This window comes from Anopheles nili, chromosome 2 (genome assembly GCF_943737925.1).
Source record: "Anopheles nili chromosome 2, idAnoNiliSN_F5_01, whole genome shotgun sequence".
Classification (NCBI taxonomy): domain Eukaryota; kingdom Metazoa; phylum Arthropoda; class Insecta; order Diptera; family Culicidae; genus Anopheles; species Anopheles nili.
In genome coordinates this window covers 19,819,960-19,847,169 of record NC_071291.1, presented here as the reverse complement: position 1 = coordinate 19,847,169, position 27,210 = coordinate 19,819,960, and the positions used below count along the sequence as shown (strand labels likewise).

General features: G+C 53.8%; 1 protein-coding gene across 1 annotated transcript; it reads right to left on the bottom strand.

Moving 5' to 3' along the window:
* Positions 1–104: 104 nt before the first annotated feature.
* LOC128731471 (uncharacterized) lies at positions 105–27,149 on the bottom strand. Its single transcript, XM_053824597.1, has 6 exons — positions 26,488–27,149; positions 2,240–2,599; positions 1,632–2,148; positions 1,403–1,564; positions 824–1,140; positions 105–754 (listed from the first exon to the last, which is right to left on the bottom strand). Exons 1-6 carry the CDS (start codon positions 26,585–26,587, stop codon positions 105–107), a joined length of 2,106 nt encoding a protein of 701 aa, XP_053680572.1. The 5' UTR covers positions 26,588–27,149.
* Positions 27,150–27,210: the final 61 nt, after the last annotated feature.

Sequence of the window (27,210 nt, the reverse complement as noted above, 5' to 3'; positions counted from 1 at the left end):
ACAGTTCGTTCGTTTTTCGATAGGATGATTGTGTTTCACTTAGCGCTTTCGTGTGGTACAATTGGTAATTAGGGGGAGGTTTTTTGTTTTCTTTTGCTTAACAGCTAGTAGTGCTTACGACCTAGAATAACACAGATAAACGTTGCTAACAATAAATAGGTATAGTGCGACTGTACATGCGCGGCTGCTGAGCCGGCGGTGCCCGGTTTGACCGAGGCCGGTTCGTGTTTGGAATTAGTCTTGTACGGCGGGTGGCCACTTCCGCTGGTGCCACTACCGGTGCCACTTCCGGTGTGGCCACTTTCGCTGTTCCGGCTGGTCGTGATACCTCCGATCGGTGGAACTGGTGTTGGGTTCGGTACCGGGCCGGACGGTGAGGAACTTTGGTGGAGATGATTGCCGTCGACGCCGTTGCCGGATGCCGGAACACCTGCGTGACCGCTGGAACCGGAACCAGAATTCGTCGCCGACGGCCGCTGGGTCGGAAGTGGCACCTCGGAGTACTTGTGCGTGGGTCGACCGGGTGATTTGAACACCTCCGGAGGTGTACAGTGAGCGACCTTGTTCAGCTCCATGCCGAACCGGTTCGGATTGACGTCTCGCTGACAGTGTTCACCGGCTTCCTTGATGAAGATCTGCCGATCGGATAGCATCGTACCGACGAAGCACTCGTACGTGCCAACATCTCGCCGCTGGGTGTACGTATACACGATGTTCCGATGTGTCCACTGACCGAGGCAGCGATATTCGCGTTCTGTTGGTGCGAAGAGAACAACACACGTTAGGGATCTGTCTTCAGCTAAGCCCATGACCTTGAACTCACCTTCATACACCTCGTTCATGTAATCGCAGGCCGAGATCTGGTAGTGCATGATGTCTTGCGAGTCGCACTCTGAGGACAGCTTTGCACAAAGTCCCTCGTCGTCTGGGATAATGCCGGAAAACTCGCCGATGATCGGACAGGGTGATACAGTGTCGGAGTTGTCGAGTCGGCCCTGTGTCAGCCACCGATCGTCGTTGAAGTAGAAGTCGTTGCAGATCGTCGCAGTGTAGTTAGCTGACTGGCGCGTGCTGATTTGGAACTCGAACACGTTCGTGTCACGGCGTTCCACCTTCAGGCATTGGTACATCTCTTCACCACTGTGGAGAACGGAGATCGGTGGCATTGGGTTAGTATTTGGAGCTGACATAGATCGCATTAATATACGATCGACCGAAAAGCGAGATCGCGATCGCGGACTTTCACTCGCGAGCTTGCGTGCAACAATGTTAAGCGGAACCTCATTTCTTAAAGAGGGCGAATGGGTTTGACGCACTCCGGCACGGTGCTTTTGGGTAATTAATTTAATTTCACAAGCGCCGGGAGAAAGCTCTAACAGGGCTGCTGCTGGCTGCTACTTACCATTGCGTTTGGCTGTAAACGATGTACTTGTTCGAGTCGTGGTTGGTGTAGTTCTTGACGCACTTCATCGTGTACGTCTTGAAGGTGTTGTGGTCCTTGTAGATGAGCTGGTTTTGGTTCACGATCACGTGCTCCCATCGTCCTATCAGCCAGCTGGGAAAACTGTGGGTCAAGATCACGAAAGCGGTTAGTCTGAGTTCACGCCACGAAAGATGTCTAGTGCACTTACCTGCAGTACTGCGTGACCGGTCCAAATTCGAGCGGGATTGGACGGAGACTCAACACCTCATGATGGTATTCGCCACCACCGATGCCATTGCCGTTGGTGTAGCGTGAGTTCGGATGACGAACAAGCTGTCGTTCGATCGCACGGCACGTTGAATCACGGCTAAATGCGATGTCGATCTCACCCGTTTTCGGGTTTTCCGTGTAAGTCGCACATCGGTACTTCGGTCCAAGCCGTGATTCTTCACCAGTCCCAAGCAGTGCCAGATAGTTCTGGTTTCCAAAACCTCGCCAATGTCCGAGACACTCGAACGTAACCTCGCGATTTGGGAAGGCGCAGTTTCGAAAGCGCAAATTAAGTGCCGACCCTGACGGACAATTGTCGACCTCTGACTCGACGGAATCGCATTCAGTGACACCATCCGGAGCATCGCTGCTGTCCACGCTGTACGTCATCCGGTACCGACCGTGGATGGGGCAGTACTCCTGTCGAACTTCAGCTCCATCCCATTCGTGGAATTCTGTGGAATTAGCAAGGGAACAAACAAAGGGCATTAAATCGTGTGATTTCTCGACCCTTAAACGAGCTCGCAAACGAGCAACGCAACTTACTGTAAAGGATGATCTCGGTGTTTTTCGCCTCGTTCAGAAGGTCATCCTCGGTGAGACAGGAAGCGAGCGCTTTCTCCTCGTTCGTGTGGCATTTCGAGAGATAGTCCTGATCGGCAGCCAACACCCGCAGTACGTTCTTCGAGACAAGCTTCAGATGAAAGCACCGGAAGCAGCTCGCTTCTTCCGAGCCCGTCATAAGGATCACGTTATTGTCACGCCTTCGGTGGCACATGCCCCACAGTGGGATCGCATTCTCGGTGATGTTGATGCGACTGTACCGGACGGCTCCTTCTGGTGTGACCGTGTTTTGTGTGATGTAACCACCCTGGAACTCGAACGGGAAGTAGCAGGATGCGTCACCTGTGGGAAGATCGTCCAGAGAAAAGAGAGCGTGTGGGCAATTAGCAAACGTGTGCGTTGACTTGGAACGGCTTCCGAGCCAGCAAGCGAGCTCGTTATAAGACGAGCTGAGCCGTGGCTTACCGGAAGCTGGCAAGCGGATCGTGACGAAAAGCGCCGTGAGCTAACGCGCCAGACTAAGCTGAGCCCTTCTCTCGGCTGGGCAATTTCACGGTCTTGGCGATGACGATGACGGCAATTAGAAGTGAACCCCTTTCGAAATGGAAAGCCGCACTTGTGGCGCACTTGCCTGTGTCTCAAGCCGTATGCAGATGGTTCGCAGAGGCTTGTCGGTGCAGGAAAACCCTTCCATTAGCGAGAACTCAGAGAGAAGGATGGACGCTGAAGTCCGCGAAAAACAACCACCCTATTAACGGTACCATAACGGGATCGGTGCGCTCGCTTAAAGTGTGGGTTGGCCAGATTCGCGATTCGAATGCGTTCGCGATCGCCCACAGCCCACATGGGAGGGGGTTAATTAAATCAGCTCAGATGCAGCGCAACCGGGAAAGTGCGCCCAGCTTTTCCGTGGTTGGGTGGGTGGGGTGTTGGGAGTTTTTGCGTCAGCCCCCACGGGTGGATTAATTAGATTCCTCGACTCGGTTGGCGAGTGAAAAACGTTTATTAACTGAGGGAGTTGATGCCGCACGACGGCCAGTTGCCATCATCAGACACAGGAGATGATCGGTCGGAGATGAACTATTTATGAGCGCTTTATTTTTTCTTCTTAAACTTCTTTCACATCTTGCCACGAGCTTTTGCCCGCGATCGTGAGAATGAACGCTGCAGTCGCTGGCGAACTTTCGTCATTATGCATTCGTTGCGGTGAGTTTTCGGCGTACCAAGCTAAGGTGGATGGTTGGTGGCCTCCAATCGATCGTACGACCCCATCAAGGGCTCAATCAACCAACCAACCTAGACGTGGCCGCGCGTGTGCGCTTTCACGTGTCTAGCCAAGATCTAGCCGTGGCGTTCGATCGATCGATGACTAATGCGTTCGCCTCGCCAATTATTGCCCCAGCCCTTTCCAAAGCGGCAACTTGGCGAAACAATAACTCACCCCGAGTGAGACGACCAGGGCCATCGACCGGGCCTGGGGTTTCAAACGGGGTTCCACCAGCGTTCTGTTCACCATGTACACACCTTCGCGCCATGTCACGTGGTGATGGCTTTTGCGTAGGCGCACACTCGACGTTCGGCTCGATCGTCTTCACAAACAAGCCGCGGAAAAAGACCCACGAACGGGCATGGAAGCAAGCAAGCAAGCAAAGAAAGCTCAAGCTGCATCACCCAATATGGCCGGGATAGGATGCGGACCTCCGAAAGGGAATGGTGCACGCTTGCGATCGAGCTGGAATGCGTTGCGTAGGCGCATGTCGAGCCACGCCGGCACCAAGCGTAAAGCGAGCTGAGATTACGCCTGCACCTCGGATGGTTGAGTTTCTGGGAAATGTCGGTCGGAAGAACGCTCTGTGTGCCCTTGCGTACGATTGGTGTCGCGCGATAAGCTGCTGAGGCGTGGACGAATGCGCGCGCGCGACATACCGCGTGGAGCGTACATGCGCTCTGTTTGGGATCGCTCGATCGAGGCGAGCGATAAAGCGAAGAAAAAAAGGACCGCCTGGCGGTGTAAGGGCTCTGGAAAGGCACGGCCGGTGGTCTCCTGAAAGTCCGATAAATTAGCGCTTGTCAATCGACGTGCCACGGTGGATGTGAAGTGTCGCGCACGCGTGTAAAGGTCTCGCGTAGGATGAACGTCACGCCAGAGAACGCCAGAGAACGCTCCGCTTTCCGGAAGTCCGTTACGCATTGGCATGTTTTATGGTGCAAAATTCGCGGATTGACGCGCGCTCCCATCATTAGACCGTTCGGTGGTGGGAACTGAATTAATTTCCGGTGATATCCGACCGGTGGGAATGGGCCAATGGACCGAAGGGCATCTGGGCGCGATCTGGAAAAGTTCCGAAACCCAAAACCACACGCTCTCTCTCGCTCTCTCGCTCACTCCACTAGACGCGCCACCGATTTGATTGACCAAAATGGTGGATATACCGGGCCCGGAATCCATCCATCTTTGGCATCCGTGGCTCTTGACTCTTGGCGGGCTTTTTTCTCGATCGACGGAAGTCGGCCTAACGGTGCCTCGGAGGAGAAAAACGAAGGAAAAAACACATCACCTAATGGGCGACGCAAGCGTCTGACCCGCCGGGGGCCGCGTGCCACGAATAATTCGACGGTTCGGATTTCGGGGTCCCAACCACGGTAAAAAAGGGCGCATTTAGTACAGCGGGAATTGTGGTGGCCGTGATTGGAACGCTAACCGCGAGTCGAGGGAAACAAACAAGAGGGTGGAGACGGAAAAAAAAACGAACCCACGAAAGGCCCCATCCACGTCTAATAGCGGCCCCAATTAGCCACCCCGTGAGGCTGCGAGGTGGGCCGTTTTGACTTTTTGGATTGGTGCTGTTGTTATTTTATGGTTTGGCGAAAATAATCCCGCAAATAATGGCGCCTATCTGCCACCTCAAGAGTGCGCCCAAAGCCACGGCCGGGTCTTTAAGGGGGCGCATTTTCTCCCGAAATTGAAAGAGCAGTGGAAGCTTTCCACCGTCCAGTTCCCGGCGATGACGATGGCGTTCAATTTGAAATTCAATATCGCGAACGCGTGCGCTTTTGTTTGTAAATTGTGCCCTCGTAGGTAAGGGCCGGATGTCGGTGGTAGTGGGAGGAACTGCGAGGCTGGCAGGTGGTGGGCTAATTATCGCTTCTTCCCACCTGCAGCGCAATGAGAGCCCCGGGAAAAATGGAAACGAAATCAATCAATCGCAAAACCCGCGATCGCGTAACGTCTCGAAAAAAACCACAAGCTCACGTGGCTCGATGAAGCCCAGGGGAGGATCCGTTTGTAAGATGCCGCGGTCCGCTTCCTTCCACCCTCTTCCTTCTTCCTCCTTTCTTCTCCCCCACCCGGGTTATGAGCCTTTGTGAACAAATTGTTTCACTTGGTTGGTGGTCTACCGATCGGTCTCGGCGCGACGATCGCCGATCGAGTGGAAAATGATCAACGGTTTTGGGCCCGGCTGTCCGGCCCCAGAGTGATCGTGACCGGCTGGCCTGTCCCGGCTGCCGAAAGCCCCCAAAGGGGAAGAAAAAGCATAAAATAAAGCCCTAATGGAATAAGGTCCCGAAAGCATATCCACGGGGCCGGGAAAGAATGAACGAACGAACGAACGAACGAAAAAAAAGCAACCCCCCCAGACCTCGGGAAGACAAATGAGAAAATTAACCAATCACTCAGCTGTTGTTTTTATTTCCCTTGCCACCGCGGGCGCTCGCACTGGGAGTCGGTTTGCGAGCGGGAGCGGGTTTCACCGAAGGAATATGAGATTTTTCCGGACCAACCCGAAGGGAAGCTGGAAGCCGGTGAAAAGTGGATCGCTCGGTGCTAAATGCCGCCCGGGATTGTCTTTGTTTTCTCGTTAACATCTTTTGCCGTACTTAGGGTGGCGCATACTTCTCGAGCTGGGCCACGGAAGAAGGAGAAGAAGAAAAAAATAGCACTGAAAGTGTGTGCGTGTGAGTGTGTGCTTTTTATGATCATTTCCCTCGCCACCGACGACGACGACGACGATTCGTGTTGGTTTTATTCGGTGATGGCGTTTGTTGCTGGCTGGGAAAAGCCCACTTCCATACGGAAGCCCGGACTCATCTTGGGTGCAAATGAAAGCAACTCAAACAAACAAAACAACAACGAAAAAAAAAATGAGAGACGATCCCCGAGGGCAGCCGGTGTCCGCGAAAAGCTCGGGAAATCGCTGTACCAAGGGAAGAGCTCGAATGGAATGTGCCGCCGAACCGCGCGGGCCAAGGGCTGAAATGAGCGAAGGAGTAAAAGAGAGGGACAAGAAGGAAAAGAAAAAACAACGACACCCCGGAGAACTATCCCCTCCCGGACAAAGTAGCAAATAAATACATCACAAGCAGCAGCAGCAGCAGCCGGAGAACATCATCAGCAAGTTGGCCCTGTTGGTGTGGAAAGAGGGACATTCGCTTCAGCTGATTTTTCCCGCGCCAGTGGGACACTGGTGGCTCTCATTTAAGCTTGCCAATCTAAACCCCATGGTCGGGATTATTCCCCATCCATCAAGTGCAGTGGAAAGCCATGGCCACGGTTCGTGCGAACGACGGTGTCGCCGGAACGGTGCGATTACATCCATCCCCGGTTGGGGCACATTGAGCGCAATGTACAAATAAATGCTGCGCTTTAAATGTATCGCTCCGTTGGGGTTGGGGAACTGGAACTGGAACCTCGGAACGTTGGCTTCTTACGGGAACCAGACCCCACGGGGCCCTGCGGGTGACAATAAATCATAAATTTCCCGAAAACGACCCACCGACGGCTGCGAACGGGAGCCGGCGTTAGTGGAAGTGGTTTTTAAAAGATCGCTCTCATAACGGCCGCAGGTGCGATTGTCGTGGTAGATCAGGGCAGTGGGGCTGCAGAAGGGGGGGGAGGGGGGGGGGGGACAGGAAGACGTCGGAAATAAGGCTAGCGATCCGTTAGGTGGATTTTCCATCGGGGAGGAAAGCGTTCAATCGGATCGAAAATCGAGTTCCGAAGGAGGCTAACGTTCTGCTCTGGTTGCCACCTGGGTTGGCTTTAGCTCCAGGTGAACGCGATCGTTCGAGCAGCATTGGGGTGCATTTCTACGGCCCCTCGAGAAGCCACAGCTTGATCACTGTGTGTGTGTGTGTGTGTGTGTGTGTGTGTGGATTTTGTTTATTTTACCGTGCGGCTGCATCCCAAGCCGCAAGTGATGCATTTTTGCATTTTTTCTTCTCCTCACAGCCGTACTCTTGCGGCTCATTTTCCTATCCGATGCCCATTCACCTTGCTTTGCGCTGTTTGTCCTTCCGTTCACGGGTCTCGCTTAAGCCCTCCGTCCGGTTTTGCTTCATCCAGTTCCATCTTGAAGGCCTCTTTTCTCGAGAGGCCTTTCCATTCATGGAACTGGCGAACAGAGAAGCGAGAAGTATAAAGCCGCTTCCAGAACAAAAACCACCTTCTCCGGAGCTGACCTCGACCGAGGCGAAGATCTAAGGCAAGCTGGCGAAGGATACGACAAGAAGGAAGTGCATGGATAGGCCCTTTTGCCCGGGCTGGGAAAGGTGATCTTTCTCACCGCGTGGCCACTCTGCTGGACCCCGGATCGGTTTGGATCGCGCGATCATCCGCAAGTCATCCCACTCGCCGGCTCGAAGACATTCGCCAGGTAGGGAAAAGCGATTTCACAACGCATTAGCGTGCCCTTCCGGTGCATTCCCGAGGATCTGCCCGCCGGGAACCGCAAACACTCGATGAAGCAAACAAGCGAGAAAGGAAGCCCGAAAATGCGGACCGTGCCGGATTAGAAAGCGAAGACCATCCTCTCCTCGATGTTTGGATGTGTGTGGCTGAGAATTTGAAGGTGTATGTGTGTGCGTTAGGTTTAATAACATCATTCGGTATTATGCCGGAAGTTCCCGCTTGTGTGTCTCTCTCTTTCTCGCTTTGGCCGAGGTCGAAGGGCAATAACGACCAGGGCATGGGACCACTTAGGGCAGCTTGCCCGAGTAATGTTGTCTAAATGCTAGAATAATATCTCAATTTTCGACGCACCACCACCATCATTCCAGGTCTGGGGAGTTTTATGACACGGTAGAGACACCGACGTACCTGCACCCTGAACGACGATGGCTACCCTTTGAAGGGTTCGAGGCCACGGAGTCGAAAAAGGGACCCCGCAACGATCGCAATTAGCGCACCGGGAACGAGATGCCTTTGTGGGGCGCAAAGGCAGGAAAGCTCGTAAAGCTGACCACACAGGGACCAACGGAACGAGTGCCGACGACGCGCCAACCCGTAATTAGATCGATTGGGACCCCAAAAAGTCGGCCGGGTTCTTTGGCGGATCTGACCGAAACCGAGAGCTCGATTATAATGAGCTGAGCGGAACGATCGCCGGAGCATGTGTCTTTGGTTGGTGGCATCGAAAGTGAATTTGAGAAGGACTTCGGCGAGGTCCCTGTAATTAAGGGGTCTCGGGAGGTTGGACTTTGAGAGAAGGTGCCGAAAACTAAACCCAAAAAAGAAACACGATCGATCGAAAGACCTCATTTCGCAACCTGCGAGACATTATCGTTTCGTTCTGCCAATTACCCTAAGCCTGGCAGGTTGCTCGAGGAAATATTCCGCTGCCCACCCAAGCCGGCTCGAAAAAGATCAGATGCTGCTTTTGCCGGTGGTTCGATCGACCGGAAGTTAGCACCGCATGCCATCGTTAATGAGCCGCACCGCGGTTTATGGCGGCCCTCGACGCGATTGAGGTTAAAGTTGAGACCTCGCTTCCTGGCATGGCGTTCCCTTTCTGCTGGGGTGGCATTTGAAGGCATTTTTTCGTTCAGTTTGACTCTCGTTCAGTGAACTCCCGGCGCCAGAGGTGGTTTGGTTTGATCGAGTAATTTTTATCGATAGCTCATCGGATTTCGCCCTCAGGAAGGACAGCCCGCCCAAAATTCGATTGAGACCTCTTTTAGGTGGGCACGAGCTTGTAGCAAAAAAAACGGAACAAAAAAGGATTACGCCGCTTGATTTCGATGCCAACGATTATGCCTTCGAAAGCATTTCCTGGCCAGGTTGGCCCATTTTCGAGACCCACAGCTTGCTGGAGAGGGAACGCGTTTTTGCGTCTTTTTAAACGCGCGAAAAAGACGTTCATTTGGTGCCGTTGTTGAGGAGGGGTTTTTTTTTATTCGGCCTTCAGACACCCCTTCAAATGTACTAATACAGTGCAAAATGCAAACCCGTCAGTAGGGGTTGCGTTTTTGGGGAGTTTTTGTTTTTTACTTTGCCACCGGCTGACGGGTGAATAAAACTGCGCTCGCAAGCAAGTGCCATTTTCCACGTGATTTGGTAAAGCGCGTTGTGTAAGCGAACGAACGATTGTTTCTTCGTTCGTTTCGGCTCACCGCTCGAATTTCCCGGCCAAACCCCACGATGAATGAATTGCGGTGGAACCGACGCAAATGCCCGTGTCTCATGATCGTGTGTCGTCGGTTCCTTGCGAGGTCTCTTGTTTTTTTTTGTTGTTGTGCTTCGCTGTTAATTTTTATGCTGAGTGTGGAAATGCCATTACACTCGGGAGGAATCGGTTTCGACTTTGAAACCGCTCCTAATCAAGCAATCAAAGCAAACCACGCATCGTACAGCCTACTTAGAGATCGACTCAGCGATCGTTCTCGCGAGCGCGCGCGTGGTTCCGTTTTTGTCGTTGGCGATCAACCGACCCATAGGAAGAGGAATTCATCTAATGAATTCTTTCCTTGTTCGGTGCGATTTACGACGCGAGTTCCCGAGTTGAACGGACGCAATAAACTTCTCCACCCTACCCGGGGGGGCTGTTTGGTCGCTTTTCCGGCCCGACGATCACTATCCGTCGGTGGTGAAATGCTGCCCGCCCCATACAGGCAGATCAAAATCGAATCATCCACCCAGAAGCGGCGCCGTTAATTGGACGCCTCGGGCTGGACTGGGTGGAAGGAAAATAATCTGAAACTCCGGGGCCGCAGCGCAGGTCGTCGCTCGGGAAATTACTCTTTCCCGGGCGGCCGCAATGCGCACCAAATTCGGTAGATCATCTAATTTCCGAGCGAATCTAATGCAACCAAGAGAGATCCACTACGCATAGTACGCGTCTTTAGGCATTTTTGGGTGCCCGTTTTTTTTTCAAGCCCACCTTTGGGGTGGGATGTGTTCAAGTGTGTGTGTGTGTGTGTAGGATGTGTGAGAAGTTGAGAGGGAAATGATGGACACGCTGCCAAATCCCACTCAAGCGATCGAGCCCTCGTGGAGCATGATCAGGAGCTTACAGTACACCTCGAGTTCGAGCGCGAACAATTGATCCGCAGGATTGGGACAACGAAGTGGAGATTGGGGCAGTAACAAGAAAAAATAAGCCTCCACCATCCCAAAAATGGGCACGGGAACATGTTTGGCCATTTTTTCGTCCATTCGCCATTCCTTTGCCGAGTCGCGAGGTGGGCGCGTTGTCGTCATTTTGCGGCAGCGGAAAATCCAATTGTCATGTAGCTCGACGGTAAGCCGAAAATCCTCGAAACCCCAAAGCCTGCGAGAACTTGTTCGCGAGCCGCGAACGAAACGATAAACACTCACCCTTAAAGGAGGAGCGCACCAAGAGAAAAAAAAAGCAACCCCCTCGAGGGTTCGCTCGCGTTCGACGAATAAATGTTTATTGTGATACGATTAATTTTAATTTGATGTTAGATTTAAGTGAGCAGATTAGAATCATCAATCACGCCAGTCGAAAGTGTCGAGCCACTCGTCCCGCCGAGGGACTCGAGCTGGCCCGAAAGCCGGTCCGGCACGGCGGCGATCTCGTTCGAATGTTGGATTTTCTTCCATCCTGTCTTCGCGCTGCTGCCTTATATAAAATGGGCGAAAGCGCAACCCGGGCTAGGGAGAGATCTAATCGTGGACGGGTTTTATTTTTACGGTGCCACGACCGTGCACGGGAATCTAGAAAATCGCTCCAATCGGACTCCGAACCGGGTCGAGCATTTGCACAACGTACAAGCCCGTGACAATCCTCGGTTGCCGTGTTCCGGACCCGGTTCCGGCAGCACGGAATTCGTGCCCATTTTGGGCTTTCCAGGCTTCCAGCGCATGCCAGTTGCAGCAACGGCTAACCAAAGCCAATATCCGGACCCCATCGAGCCGTTCATTAGCCCACCGAAGCCTAATGGAGCTGGGCGATGGAACAATTAAACCCACCGTTGGGAGGAAATCCATATCCACACATTCCACGGATCCGCAGGATCGATTGAAACCTTTTACCAGCTGCTGCTGCTGTTGCTGCTGTTGCTGCCGGCTCCGATCGGTTTCGGTTGGGTTTCGTGCTAGTTTTTCTTACGAAATAATTACGAATCCGTGCCTCCGGACCGGTTCCAGCGCCCGAACCACATAATTTCGAGCGTTCCGGCTGGCCGGCTGGTTTGGTCCAGGCTCATCATCATCATCATCATCATCATCATCAACGAACAGAACACCGGCACCGAAGAGAAGGCCACTTACGCGCCGCGAGATGATTTGTGGCGCTTGCACGCTGAAAGCTCACCTGGACCGGCTAGTTAGGCTGCGATCGTTTCGCGGGTGCGCCCTTTTCGGACGCTCCAAAAGCTTCACCTAAGCTCGATCGAACTGCCGGATGGACCGAGGCCGTGGGGGTGGGGGAGTTCGCGACAAGGTCAAACAAAAAAAAAAACATCCAACTACCTCGGAGGACCTGCATTGTTTTCGGCTTCGTAGGGGGAATGAAGACATCGGTGGTCGAATCGAAAGCAACTTTATCATGCCCCGGGGAGTTCAGCGACTCACACGCGAGTCACACGACGCACGACGCTTAATCCGCACTTTGGAGGGGTTTAAAGGAGGGGTGGTGGAAACAAGGGAAAGAAAGGAAGGAAGGGAATAACACCGTTTAGAGCTTAGCGATCGTTTCCCGTGCGATCGCGCGATCTCGATCTACGGAATCGATCGATTCCCGCTTTGCGATCGTGTGCGTGCGTGTTCGTGCGCCTTTTGTGCTCGATTCCTTCTTTCCCCTCCCCCCCCCCCCCCGCGAGCTGACTCCCCTCTTCCGCACCCCTACCAGACACCCCTACCCCCTCTTTGGGCCGATCGGTCGATCGGTCGATCGATCGATGCGTTGAAAATGGCCGGCGAAGAAAGAGGAATCGGAATATTTTTTAATTATATGCTTCGATAGACATTAATAGAATTAAATGGTAAGCGTATGTATTTCCGTGTGCGCCCGCAGGTCCTCTCTCCCCTCCTCTCTCCCTTACCCCACTCCCCGCAACACCATTCTTCCCGCAACACGGCGTGACCAATATGGCCGAGCCTTTTTCGAGGGCACATTTGGCAACGACGGTTAGGTCGCTCGGTCAGACGCTGCGCGGTTTCCGCTCGAGCAGCACGGGCAGCATTCCCTTCGTCGAAGGGCGTCGAGGGGGGGATCGAAAGGGGGTGGGTTGGAGAAAAGCTCGAGCAAAGCGATCGAAAAACAATCGTCCTCCGTTTCGGCCCGAGAGCCTTCGAAACAAGGCACCCTCCTTAGAGGCCGTTCTTGAGCAAGATTGGGCGTGCAGTGGCCACCGAGAGCCCTGTGTCGCTGTGTGTGTGCTGTTGGGGGGTTTGCTTTGCGCAGCGAACCATAACCCCAAACGGGGGGCCCACCACCTTCACCACCCACAAATGCTTTCTTTTTTGCCTGGCCGCCGACGGTGGAAACTATGCCTGAATGCTGTCGCTGTTAATATGTTACATTTCCACCCGTGCCTCGCGGAACTTCGGCATTCAAATGGTCGCAACCCGGTTCGTCTGGTTCGTCGGAATGTCTCTCCCAGCCGCCCGCGAGTGGGTGGCTGGGTGGGAAGTACATGTTTATTTATCGTTTTTGCTCGCGAGCCACGGCCCGGGCTGGATCGTGGGCGCTCTAGTTTTTTTTTGTTTCCTCCCGTGGTTTTGTTGCTCGTTCGCGCTCGTAACTGCGGCCCACTCCATCGAGGAAGCCTTCACCAGTTGCGACGACTTTCTTCGGGCGCAGTGAAGGGCGCCGAGGTGGCTCGGAAAAGGAACGAAACACTGGCCATCCACTGGGTCCACAGGTCGAGAGCCGCTTTTCGATGCTAAAAATTCTAAGCATATTCGCATCAACCCTACAAATAGTGTAATTGCTCGCGTGGTCTCCTCTCGCGGTGGCTCCCAGCGCCTTGTATGGGGCACCTTCACGCGGGTCCAAGCGAGAATGGCGTTTTATGGCATGTGAATCAGATATGGCGCATGTTTGGGTCCACCTTTAGGCTGCCGGCACGATGAGGCGTTTTTATTTTATCCGCTCGCTCGCGAACCGGTGGCTCTGGTTTACTTTATGTGGTTTTTTTTTATGTTGCTTCCCCTATCGCGTCTTTGCGCGAGCGTATTTTTTTTCTCTCTCGCTCTCCCTTTCCCAGTGGCGTGGAAGAAGGGCCCGCGGTCGGTGATGGGAGCGCCTTTATTTATCATCCCATTCTCCTCACGGGTGGCTTTCACCCGTGGTGGCTCGAGGGCGCGTGGTTTTCACGGCATGGCTCCCGCGAAACAGGTTCCCGAACCCGATAATGGCACATTTTTACAGCCGGGTGTCGAAGATCGGGCCTCTCGGTCGGATGGTGGGCCTTAATTTTTATGCCCCCGGAAGCACAGCGAGTGCACAAGATTAACGACTAGCGCGAAACCGCGGGCCAGATCTCTCGGGTTTATGGCCTTCCCCTATTCCCTATCCGATCTGGCCGAGGTTGTACCGAGTCAGGTGTACCGCGAGTGAGCGACTTAACGCATTAATGATCGCGAACCCTTTGCGAGCCCTTCGCGAACTGGCCTTTCCGGGAGCCGGACCGGGAGCGCTTTCGCAGGAAACATAAAACTATCTTTTGCAACAGCGCCTGAACATGGTGTTCGTTTTGTGTTCACTTCACGTTGGTTCCAATGGCTCAGCCAGTGGCTCGTGTTGCAGAGCGTCTGCTTGCAAAAAGGGCCCTGCAGAATCCCTGCGCAATGCCCTGGTGACAGTTGCACACGCTAGAACGGGTTGCAGCATCGGCTGAGTTGGGCTGAGCGTTTTTCGACCCCACCGGCATGGTGTTGGGTTACTTCGGGCCAGTTTTGGGATTGAATTTCCCAGCCTCACATCGTAGCCCAGCGTCCGGTATCGTCCTCGGGAGATTCTCGTGGACCAAACGCGTTTTCCGCAGCATCTCCGTTCGCATGCTCCGGTTACTGGGAAACTGAGGGTGGCATCGTTGCTTTGAGCCCTGGGTTTAGGGGTAGCTTTTTTTGTTGTTATTAGGAGATGTTGGGTAAATGATGAAACCAAACGGCGAGGCGGATCTGGTCCTGGGCGTACGTTGAGCGTTCTCGAGAGCGCTTGCAAAGCGTCAAGTGTCGACCGAATTGGCGAGCCAAAAAACCCGAGTGTCACTCCGCGCGAAAACTCGAAGTCGTGAAGAAAAAAAGAACGCTTACGCCTTCAATCGAGCCAACGTGAAAAAAAGCAGCACAAAGTCTTAAATACGCAATCCTTTCTCGCGCGCTGACGCCACCGAGACGATGGTGGTGTTATTTGGCACTCGACAGCCGACGTTGGACGGTTTTTGTTCGCTTCTCAAGGACCACTCGATGGTTAGCAGCGCGTAGGAGCTTTTTCTCAAGCTTGGACTTTCAATGCGCGAGTCACGTGGGCGCTGGTGACGGGCCCAACCCTTCTGAAGGGAAGCCGGTACCGGATTTGTAATCAATCTTTCAATCAATTTAACGACAACGGCCGAATGGGCTGCGGAACGGAAGGATTTTAATTTTACAGCCTCCATCCCTTGGTGAAGGCGCCGGTTTGAGGTACAGCAAGAATGGGGCTGGACGGTCGGTTTTACTGGGTTCTCGATCTTCCACATTCTGCCGGGAGGAAGTTGGCCCAACTCATAATGAAATGGGCTCAACGGATGTCATTCTGGGGAAGCTCCGAGCTCCGAGAGATGGCCCGGAGATGAGGGCCATGAAGCCAAAGAAGTGCGGACAGTTTTATGAGACAAAAGCACACACAAAACCTCAACCGACCGGAAGCTGGTGCAGCATGGGGAGGTTTAGATTTATTGCCAACCTGCAGGCTGAGCGAAAGAGACACCCAAACCGAGGGTTCTAGGGTTTCAGTTCGTTCGACCGAAGGGCTGGAGAAAATCGACCACAAGAATGTTTGCGCTCGAAAATTTGCTCCCGAAAATCGGTCTCCTCTTCCTTCTGGCAAGGACAATATCGTCCTTTGGGAAAGCACAACCCTACGGACGGCATTGGGTCCTTTTTAAACGGAGTTGGTTGGGGTAAAACAACTGAAAAAAAAAGCCCACAGGAGCCAAAGAATGGACCGCTGCAAGTATCCGATGTCATATTTGATCGGAAGCCGAGTCCCGTGCCGTGGAATATGGGGTTGGAGATTTGCTTTCCGAAATTCCTCGTCCCTTGCCACATCGCGCGTTCGAATATTAAAATCATGAAGGGTTCATTTAAACTTGATTTGCTCCGGTTGTAACACGAGCCGACCAGTGAGCCACCCCAAATATGTGTCCTTTTTCGAAGATGACGCCCCCGGGGTCGGGCATTATTGAGCTTTTTTTCGTGCCGCTTCTTGTCGCTTCTTTCGCCCGATTGCAATGTTTGCCCAAGGTTGAAGCCCCGGACCGGTTACGGTGCTGCCTGGCTGACGTCGACTTGTCGGCGGTTCCGTAACCGGAATTCGGCCGCGCAATTCGTGGCCCCGGTTACGTGGGCGAATGCGGCGCTTTATCTCTCCCAGGCCTGGGCCGCGTAATGGGAAAAAATTCCACCACTTTTTATTGTGTTTACCTTTGTCTTTTTTCGGCCCGATTTCGTTTGTTCCCGTTGAGTCTCCTTCCCCGGAAAAGGTGAACGCTCGATTTGGGGCTGTATGTTTTGACGTTTTGGAGATTCGGAAATGTCATAAATTCCGGGCCACCCTCTCCGTGTGAACTCGGGCCACTCCCTACTGCTTTGTGGGGTGGAATAAGCGAGAGAAAATGCGAGATACTAGACCTTCCCCCCCCAAAACGAAGTCCAAGCCGTGTCAAGCCGGTTGTTGGGTGCGATGTTGGCGAAAAACTGCAGGTCGTGAATCAACGGCCAAACCTTCCAACGCCACAGGGCGCCTGAAAGATCGCGGAGATGATCTAACGCTCGATCGAGTGAGCTTCGGGACATTGTAAGACAACTCGCTCTCACACACACACACATACACTCCAGCCCGTTGATCGACAGTAATCGTATGCAAAGTGTTCCACCATCCGGACGCATCCCCAGGGAGTCATCTGCGGGCAGATGTCTTCATCTTAAAGGTACCTCTCTATCGCGCTCGTCGACAGACTGGAAGAAAGCTTGGCTCAGCCGGTCAGCGAAAATGGCCTCCGGTAGGCTCTGGTTTCCTGTGTCGAGCATGCTGGGCTTGCGCAACTGTCATTAGCTCGCGCACCAAAGCCCACTGCAACGATGGTCGCAGGCTCATTAGGTCGAACGAGCGATTGAGCGCCCGGAGGCAGTCCCGTTTATGGGCAACCCGCGACCGATGGGTACGCGATTCCACCTAGACCATGTAAATCGGTGTACAGAAAGCGCCCAGGGAACCTGGAACCGGGACCTGCCCAACGAGGTCGCATCATCGCCCTGAAGGGTTCGTTCCCACAGGCGGTGTTGATGCAGCCTGAAAGGAGAGCGTAATTGATGGCCACCCGTCAGCCACCGATCGGGTCTCGTTGGCCTAGATCCGGTTGTTCGGCCATTCGCACCGGTCACCGGTGCTGGAAGCGGATTTTAGCCATAAATTAGCGCGCTCGCGTTGAACGGAATGGCCTGCGAAATGCGATTAGACTTTGGACGCCCCGGGACCGGACGTTCCGGGATACGGGACGCAATTTTCCCCTCGAGCTGGTGTGGCAAAAGCAAGCGCAAAAACGTACGAAAACAAAATGGTACCAAATATAAATCTCCTTTCCGAGGGAAAACCCTCATCACGGAAGCCAGCGAGGGGCACGATACGCATGATCGGGGTGAGATCGGGGCGAATTGCGGCTTTCCCAGCGACCAGAAAGCGATTTATAGCTTCCTTCGACGCGTGCGGTTTTTGTTGTTGTTTCTGGTGCGGTGAGATGGACCCCAGCAACACACACACACACCATCCGCAATGGCCGACGATTCGATCAGCGGCAAAAACCACATCAATCCAAGCAAGCCGATGACGTTCCATGCTATGGAGCCGAAAACTCAGCGTCCCAACAACGCCTTGAGGCTCTGCTCCAGGAAGGAAGTCATAACTTCACCCCACTACTCTCCCCCCCATCCCCCCCTTCCAAAACACCCCCCTGCATCACGTTGAGATTAATTTCTGGCCCCGGCAGACGCAGGTCGTAAAACGATCTCACCGCGCCCAGTGGCTCCCTCTAGCGGCCGGCAGCAGCAGCAAACCACGCGATCGTTCGTTTTTCTTTTGGGGCGAAACGGAATGGAGCTGATCTTCATGCGATCGCTCGATTCCAGAGTGTGTGTGTGTGTTTGGGTAAATGTTTGTGTGCTTTGTGTGTGTGTGTTGCGTCCTCTTTGCCTTCTCGCTACTCCACATTATTCGCTCGATCTGGATGAATCCCGGCGCCCAGGGTCAGATCGGGTACGATTTTTACGAGCTCAATCAAGCGATCATAAAAGCAATAATGCGAAGTAGGTAAACATGTCCGATTGCATCTGCTGGCCATTAGATTTCTGGTCCGATTACCTCCCGCCCGGTGGTGAGATTGATGAGAGATCCGGCCAGTAGTGCCCACCCTTTTCGGGCGGAGTTGGGAATGCCTTTTCTGGCTCGTTGTGCCGTGTACGATCGTTTGCTCGAGCTAGCTGATGACGGGGTGTCGCTAGTTCGGTTGCTTTCACCGTGAATCGAACGTGCTGCGAGCGTGTACACGCGGCAGGTGAACGATAAGAACTACTTGCAGCCAGCGCTAAAGGGATGGCGTGCGTAAATCAAGCGCTCCCGCGATCGGCGCGCGATCGAGCATCGAAATTATAGCCTCCGCGGGCTCGAACGGGTCGAACGGCATAAATAAACGACACCAGGCGCGACAGCCACACCAATTGGCACTCTCGCTGGAGGACTACGATGACGCAGCAGCAGCAACAGCAGCAGCAACAGCAGCAGCAGCCAATGCAGTCGAGCGCAGTTGCATCGTGATTGGCATGCACGCGAAGTGCCGATTCCGGGGGCGAGCATCGCTTGCGGCCAGCGCCACCACTTCGAAGGGCAGCAGGCAAGCATTTAAACCACGCAGGTCTTTGGGATGAAAATGAGACAAAAAAGAAGAAGAAGAAAAAAGGGCTCCTCACTCAGGAAAGGAAGCTGGCTGCAGTTCGGACCGTTTGCCTGCGTGTGCCTTCGCGGCGATCGTCCATCTGGACCAGGTTGAGGCTAACGAGCCTGCACCGCGTGGTGTATCACGAGAACGGAACGGCTCAAAGCACACAAGGGAGAGCAAAAAGGGGTGGAATAAAAATAAAATCGACCCCATCTGATAGCCGGTCGCCGGTCGAAACGGAAGCAACGCGGGGCATACGCGGGTTCGCAATCTTTCTCGCATCTCTTGCGCCTGCCGCCTCACAAAACGCAAAGGAAGCGACCCCGGTGGAGGTTCCGCAGGTGAAAGAAGGCTGCAGAGAAGGGGCAAAATGAATAGGCTGCCGACCCGGCCGGGAAGGGGGGGCTCGCGCAGCATCCGGCAGGGAAGGATGGCGAGAGCATAAAATTCGACATGAGCCCCGACGCGAGCAAGAAGAAAAGATCGAGTGAATATTATTATGATAATTAGGCTCCAGCAACCGGTCGGGGTGTTGGGCTTTTGAGCGGAGCGAGTGAGCGAGAAGGAAGAGCGAGATGGTGGCTGGCAACATCGAGCACCCCGCGTGTATCCTTTACTACTTTGCTTTAATAACAGTAATTATGGTTCCGAAATTTTTATACTCATACTCATCCCGCGCGAGGCTTTTTTCGGACTCGTCCGTTTTTTTTTGTTGAGCTCCTCCGTTGGCTAGATGATGGTTTGTGTTGTCTCTCTCTCTCTCTCTCTCTCTCGCCGGATGCTTTTTGTTTTTAACCCCATCGATCCCTTTCGCTAGTTTCGGAGGCTTCCTGGCTCCCCAAACCGGGTCGCGATGGGTGTCGGTTTTCGATTCGCAGAATTCCGCACGCGGCCAATTCCGTTGGTGCTCCACTTCAGGTGGTTTTCAGAAGTCTTTCCGTCTAAACAGGACGCTCTCCTTTAGGCCTTCGATTTTGCTTCCCGCTGCCTACTTGGCGACAGTTTCGCGTGTACGATCGAGCTCCATCGTGGCGGGCTTGGGCTCACGCGATCGCGATCCAGTTTTTCCACCACCCAACACCAACCAAGACGCCATCATCCCTATGTTGGCCAAGACGGTCACGACGGCGCACACGGTGCAAGGGTAAAACGCGTCGCTTCGGGCACCTGTGGCACAGGGGGACCGTTCGAGTGCTGGTTTTCGAGCGAAACCCTTTTTTCGAAAACCCGTTCCCGCAGCTGCAGCTGTTCAGTGGACCCGCACGGATCCGTTTTCCGCTTTGGGCGACTTTTTCGCGTGTCTCCACCGCGGTCCGGTGCTTCGAATTCCACCCGTGGTCCCGGCGAAATTGGAATGTTATTAATTGCCGTCCTGCCCGGGCATCGAGGGCCAATGGCCCGGTCAAGCATGGACAGTGAGATGAACGACACGACACGTTCTCGGTCGTTAATATTCCTGCTCGAATGGCGCTCTCGCTTGGGAGAAGAAGAAAAAAAAAGACGCCCTCGGGGGAAGCCCAAACGGACCCGACCAGATCGCAGATAAGAAGTCCGGGGAATTGATTACGGGAAATCAAATTTCGATGTTTCTCGCGATGCCCGCGAAAGTGGACCACATGCTCGAAGGGACACACGCACATACATTCTGCTGCTCCTGCGAGCCCTGAGAACCGGACACCCGAACCCGAACCGGGGGAAAAGGTCAATTGATAATTAGCGAAAGGCGTGTATGTGACAGCAATGGTGGCTCGCACAGGAAGCGAACTTTCCCGACCCGGTGGAGCTGTACGGGCAAAACGAGCCTCATTTCCGGTACACACGAGCGTACAAATTGGGCAGCGTTTTGTTCGAACACACCACACTCGCATGACACGTCAGTTCTGTCTGAGACGACACTTTTTTTTTAAATTGCACCTCGTCGTCGTCGTCGTTTGCGTTCACCGCGCTAGCGAACACATCCTCCCGTGAGGCTCATAATTAGCCTTCTCACACTTTAATTTTCTTGCTGCAATTTCCACTTTGCAGCCGTTCCATTTCCAAGCGCATGCACATGTGAACGGTGCACCTGTGCGTTCGTATCGTTTCGCCCGTTTAGCCCAGCGAAGGGATGATGCCAAAGGGCCTTTTATTCGCTTTCGAACTGCTAGGAACGACCCCAAACACAATGGCACTTGGTGCAGCTAAACGGAACTAATGTTTCGCCCATCGGTTTCGCGGCACAAGCAATGAAGTGGTCTTTCCTTCACGCAAAGGATCCACACGTGGTCAATGATCGAATTGGGTTCGGTCAGTTGGTGTGCCTTTGTAACCGCGATCGGACGAATCAGGGCTAGCCCTCGATGCCCTTACGACCCATCGGCAAAGGGTCACCTAATGCCAGACCGCAGGAAATTGGCCGTTAATTATTTCTAATCGATTTGTCGACGCTCCCAGGCGGCGAAACATCACGCCATTTAGCGATCATGAATAATAAATCTGACCTCCCGGTAAGGCAGCCTCGCAGGAGAGTACCCTCGAGAGATGGTCCACAGTTGGGTTGAGCTCGGTATTGCAGCAATTTGCAACGACCCACTCGCACGACAGGTGATATGTTGCCCAGCTCAGAATGGCCACTCAAAACCGGGATCGGCTTAACTACGCTTCATCCATCACCGCCAGGGGTGGCGTTAATGGCGTAAAATGCGCCTCATCTCGGCAGAAGCAACACGCGCACAAAGCGATGCCTAAGGAAACGAACCTCACTCCAGCTCCAGGGGTTGTAATTTTCCATTTCCGATTGGATTTTTTCGCGCAACCACCGGAAACCATCGTACCGTAGCTTGGGTTCCTGCGTAAGTGTGCTTTCGCGCACCGTATGCATATTCGTACGCGGGTGGGGTTATTTCCCGCATTCAAGCCCACATCCGGAGGCTCCCGATTGATTTACGATGCCACACGGACCGTTTTTTTTGGGGATTTCGATCCGATCGTAGCCCCGATTAAGCCCGCAATTTCAGAGGCCCGGCAATTATCAGCAACTGTTTGCCGTGGTTCCGGGATCGGGAAAACTGATCGCATTACCCGAAGCCAACTCGCAGGATAGCATGTGCCATCGAGACTTAATTAATGCGCCTGATGTCCGATGCGCTCCTGCGGAAGGATCACTTTCACGGCGACAGATTGAGCACGCGGCACACGCGCGTCCTTTTGCTTCCTTGCGGCGGCGGCGGCGACGGCGGCGACGGCGGCGATGGGTTTCATGTTCCGATGACATTTTAATTGCCTCCGCCCTTCGTCAGTTGGTGAATCGGTACGCGTCCGAACAGGTCGTAGGGTTGTAGGTTTTCCCGACCCAAACCCGTGCGCTGACTGGGTGGCATCTGGCGCACCCAAGGGTAAGGTGAATCTCACCGTGTTTCTCCAAAAAGGCCGGACCACACGCGGACCGAGTCGCGCGTCGGGTTTCGGCTTTCATTTGTCGGCTTCTGATAAGCAGATGGTCGGCGGCCCTTGGCCCTTGGCCCTGTGGCAGCTGTGGTAGGTGAGTCGGCACATGCGGGTGGAAAACCGTCATCGAAATCGAGTGATCGAGTCCGATCGAAGTCGCGCTTCTGGCTGGCATTGGTGACGAACGAACGCGTTCTTTGGAAGCGAAAGACTTTGAGAACGGACCGGACGAAGAGAAAAAAGGAAGCTCGAGATCGACCGGATCGGACCGTGAATCGTATCGAACCGTGAGGCTCGGTTCTTCCAAAAAGGGCCGTAAGACTGGCGCATTCCACACAGGGGTCTATTTTTTAATCGGTTATGGACCCACGCTTGGAAGCGCGCCCTCAATTTATGAGCGCACCCGGGGGTGGTCCGTGGGAGCGAGATTTCATCCCTCTCACCACACTCGCCACAGCTAATCCCTCGTTCCGTTTTCCCAGGCCAGGGCGAGATTTGGGCGCCCGCGTTCAATCAATCTCTGCCGCGGGAAGACCGCGACTAATGCGCTCAAGTCGCGCTGTCGATGACGACAGCGCTCATCGTCGTCGTCCCCGGTGATGATGATGATGATGATGATGCATCAGTGGACTTCGGGTATCGGTATCATTAAGTCGCACCCGAATTATCCACCGGGCCGCCGTTCCAAGTGTGCCTAATTCGGTTACCGCCCGGGGAAGGATGGCAAATTATCGTTATTTAGGGGTTGTGTGAGAGAGAGAGAGAGAGAGAGAGAGAGAGAGCGAGCAGCAGCAAAAGCGAAATAAAAACCAAACCTTTTGTCCCAAAATCCCAGCCATAAGGACGTTGGGTGGAGCGGAAAATGCCACCCCATCTCACCCCACAGGAGGCAAGTGTCGGAGCGACATTAGCCGGACCAGATTGGGCTGTGTGAGCATTACACCACGAGTAAACGCATAAGCGCACCACCCAGACATTGGGGATAGGGTGGTTGGGTGGTGTTGGCTAACCCCATTAGCGTTGAATTGGTTTTTTATTCGCCAGCAAAAAAAGGGGGGCACTGAGCTTTCGCTCGACCCATGGGGTGGAAAAAGGGAGAAGATCACCCTCGAAAGTGCGGCTTTTCCGACCAACGCGCGTCATTATGGTGCTGCTTGGCAAACGGGAGGCCCTGCCGGTGGCCAAAACGAATCGGAATCCCCCCCCTCCCCAGCCTCCCCTTCTTCTTTTTACCCTCCCCCGTTGCCTCGATCGCTGCGGATCGGATGTAATCCGCGCTTTTTCGTCCGGAGGTGAAGAATGAAATAATAAGCGAAATTAATCGTAATGATATTTAATAACAGTAATACGCTTCCCTAAAAGCTTTGCCCCGCCGGAACGCGGCCCGCTAGTGCTCTCTCTCTCTCTCTCTCTCTTTCTCTTTCTCTGTGAGGGGGCAAAACTAGTAAAGAAACGAGCCGGCGCGGTAAGAAAGGAACCAACTCCCAACTCACCCCCGAAATGGGGGAGAAAAAAAAAACCGCCACAAACCACCCGCCGATCGCCCGCCTGTTCTTTTAGCTAAGCCGCCACCGGGGGCCAGTTTGTCGGTTTGTCTAGTGCGCCGTTTGGGGTCGTAAAAATCAAAACAAGACAACAACAACGAAAAAAAAAGCGGCCCAGAGAAGCAGCGGCAAAAACAGCATGAACGAATACACAATTCAGCGATGGCCTCCGTCGATTGAAGATGGCCGTCGGAATTTTTTTGTGGCCAGTAGCTGAAGAGCAACCGTGGGGGGGGGGGGGGGTAGCTAAACAGCGACAAAACACGCAAACACACGATCACTAGCCGATCGCGGTTGTTGTTTCTTTCATTGTGTGTGATGTGTCACTTTTTGCCGCGCGTAATTGTCACCTGAGCACGGGCTGATGACGAAGGAAACAATGGGGACGTCGGGACGCAACAACGGGAAGCCCGAAATTATCTGCACTTATGTTGCCTTTGCTCGTGATCATGTGATCGTGATCGTGTGTGTGCACCCCCAGGAGGTTTTCCTGTGGTCATTAGCAGGGTGGCTGATACGACTGTTTGAAAGAAAAACCCCAAGAAAAAAGGGTTGCGTCGATCGCGGCAGGAATGTTTCGGAACCCGCGATTGTTTTGGTGGGTGTATCACCCCCCTCCCCTCACCTTTCACTCCCATTCCCCCCCCCCCCTCTCACCCCTAGGTGAATTCATTTCTAATAATGGTTCCGCGTCGTTGCACCCACCGTGGCACCGTGAAATGATACACCGGCGATCGTCAGCGCGAGTCGACAAAAAAAAAAATAAGCGAACGATCGGTCGCGATCGCGGAGTAAACCAGAGGCAATGTCGATCCGTAATGATGGCGCGATTCAAACCGGGTGTACGAAGCGCAAAACAACGAAACCGCAACTGAACTGCGCATTGTAGTCAAGGGTGGGTTCTTTTTTTTTTTTTTTTCGTTGGTTGCTCCTTCTCCAGCGACTTTCCGTTCGTCGGAGTTCTTAATCCCTCTGCTTCGCATTCGAAGCCGGTGTTCGCGAAATAACGAGCTGGCAGTCAGTTGAAGTTTTGACACCTACGCGCATCCAACCCATCGTAGCCCACCATCCTTCCCCAGATGCCCAGATGCCCCCACCAAACAACACCTACACGTTTCGCCTGGACCGCGATCAGCCTCTTTCGGCAAGGATCTCCACCGGCAGGGCATTAGCGAGGCGTTGTCGCGCGCTCGGTGGCGTGTGATAAATGAGCTCGGTCGCAGATCGGCAGGATCGGCACCAAAGGCGTGGGTTTGTCGCACCAAACAGCCTCCGCGTGGGTCCTTGCGGCTGAGACGGGCTCGGTCAGATAAGCTCGACGTCGGGTTCGCATTGTCGTCTGCGCGCGTTTGTGTCCCAGCGCGAAAATGCATTATTATTGCGCGTGTTTCTTTTGCAACATCCCCCTGAACCCATTGCCAACCCAACCCCTTCCCAAAAGAATGCCCCAAGCAGAAGGGGTGCTTTTTGACTCGTTTCGTTTGTGCTTTTCTCTTCGACCGGCTTCATCCGGCCTTCGTATTTGCGGTTTATCGCGAGTCACCATTTCGCATCGATCGATAGCGTTGTCGCGCAAGGATGACATTCCCGTGGGGCGCATTTTCGGTGCGTGGGAATGAATTCTTTCCGTCTCGATCGTTTGCGTGTGTTTACGTGTGTGTGTGTGACGGGCAGAGGGGGGTGAGATTTCGTTCCACCTCTGTGGCGGCGCATTCAGTCTAGCGCGATTGTCGATCGCCTTGGACGACCTCCTGTGTGACTGTGCGGAGGCGTAGAACGGAACGTTGGTGGCAAAAAGCAAAAAGGCTTTAGCACAAAACAAAAACAGCAATTCGCAAATGCAAGGCAACGAAGCAACAAATCGAACGGCAACTCTACGGATGATTTCAGCCCGTCTGGACCGGGGGTTTGTTCTCACGCGCGACGAATCGCGCCATCAAATGCGCTCCCATTTACATACGCCATTCGAGGCCGGGCGGCCGTTTCGGTTCGGTCTAGTGCCGTCAGAATCAGGCATCATCGCTTGGGTGGGTTTTAATTGATTGAAAGACACCCGGGAACGATAACGTGGCTGGAAATTGATTGTGCCGTGGTCGTGCCGAAACTCATGCAAACGGGAAAGTATGAGCATTTTAAAGACACCTCGTCGTCACGTGGAATGCAGCACACGAGCACGCTCGTCATTCGCGGATGTTCCTTCTTTTTGAGAGCAACTCGAGCTCGAAAGTGTTGCGAAATGAGCCACATTTTCATTCCGAGGTTCCGATGCCTTTTGTCTCTCGACGGTGCACAGGGTGGCAATTAAATTAGAGCTCGCACTGCGGCTTCAAAAGGACTGGTGCTGGTCTGGTTCGCTTTGATATTTCTCCGAAAAGCACGCGCTCGTGCTAAACGGTATGTCAAACATATGATTAGATTAGACTTTCCCGTCATCCTCCCCCGGTGTGGAATGCGCCCCTCCCCATCCCCTCCCGTCATGTGGCCCCAACGAGCGTGCAGGTGCTAAATGGTTCCGTGGCTGCGAAACCCGCGAACGACGTTCGATCGTCGGGAAAGCCCACTTTCAGGTGCTCGAAAGGGTTGTGAATCATGCGAGACGCCACCGGTGCCCGGTGCCAGTGCCAAGTCATCGTTCGCTGACGCAAAAGGGGGAAACATTCCAGCCACACACACACACACACAGTTCGTATCTCGTGCATCTCGGTTGAAGGGAAAATACCGCCCGGGTGGCCTGCGGGAAAACCCTCCACCCAGCGGTGAATGGAACCGCGTGCATTATGCATCGCGTATGCACCGAATCGGGCCACAAAACGGGCGGCCCTTTCACGATGAAAGCGGAAGTTTGGATGATTTGTGAGAGGCTGTGGGGTGCATACTTACACGGATGTACGGTGAGGCTGGCCAACACCAGCACCAGAGCTAGATGAAGCAGTTGAAATGGCTCCACTCGATCGCTCCACCGGATCGTCGGCATTTTCATTGCGCGTTTGTTCGTGTTTTTGGCGCACACGCAGCTCGCGATAGTTTCTTTTTCCCTTCTCCACCGTCTTCTTCTTCTTCTTCTTATTCTTTCCCACCGGTCTACGAAGCGGACCGACTAGGGATGGTTGGGGATTTTTCCGATTTTTTTCCTTTCGATTCCCGCCACGCGGGTTCGGTTGTAGACCACCCTTCTTCCGCCGGGTAGATACACACACGCACAGGCACGTACGCACACACGCACACACGCACACACACACACACGCCGCTACACCGCACGGCACGGTGAGCTTTTGTTTTAATGAGCTTTTCACAATTTTTATGGCTGCACGCCATCCACCGCAACCGGGCGGTGGCGCGTTTTGGGGCGATTTCGGCGCGGAAACGCGGCCCCGGCACACATCCGAGAATGCACTCACCTTCCCCTGGCGCCGGAAATACCCGTCCGCGATACGCAACCACCAAAACCACCAAAACACCAACCGGCGACGTTCTGAGGCGGCACGATCAACCCGTCGAACAATCGGTTTTCCTAATCCATAAATTAAGGAACGCTCATTAAATGATACATTTTCCGCCGGTTCGGTATCGCGGCCGCCCTTTTTCGTGGGGGCGAGTTGGGGG

Bases quoted from the DNA above. Each gene is read 5' to 3' on its own strand.
- LOC128731471 (XM_053824597.1), bottom strand. From the start codon at position 26,587: ATGAAAATGCCGACGATCCGGTGGAGCGATCGAGTGGAGCCATTTCAA. The intron at 2,600-26,487 runs GTAAGTATGCAC...ATCTTCCCACAG, and splicing joins CAGCCTCACCGTACATCCGT to GTGACGCATCCTGCTACTTC. The intron at 2,149-2,239 runs GTAAGTTGCGTT...CTAATTCCACAG, and splicing joins CACCGAGATCATCCTTTACA to AATTCCACGAATGGGATGGA.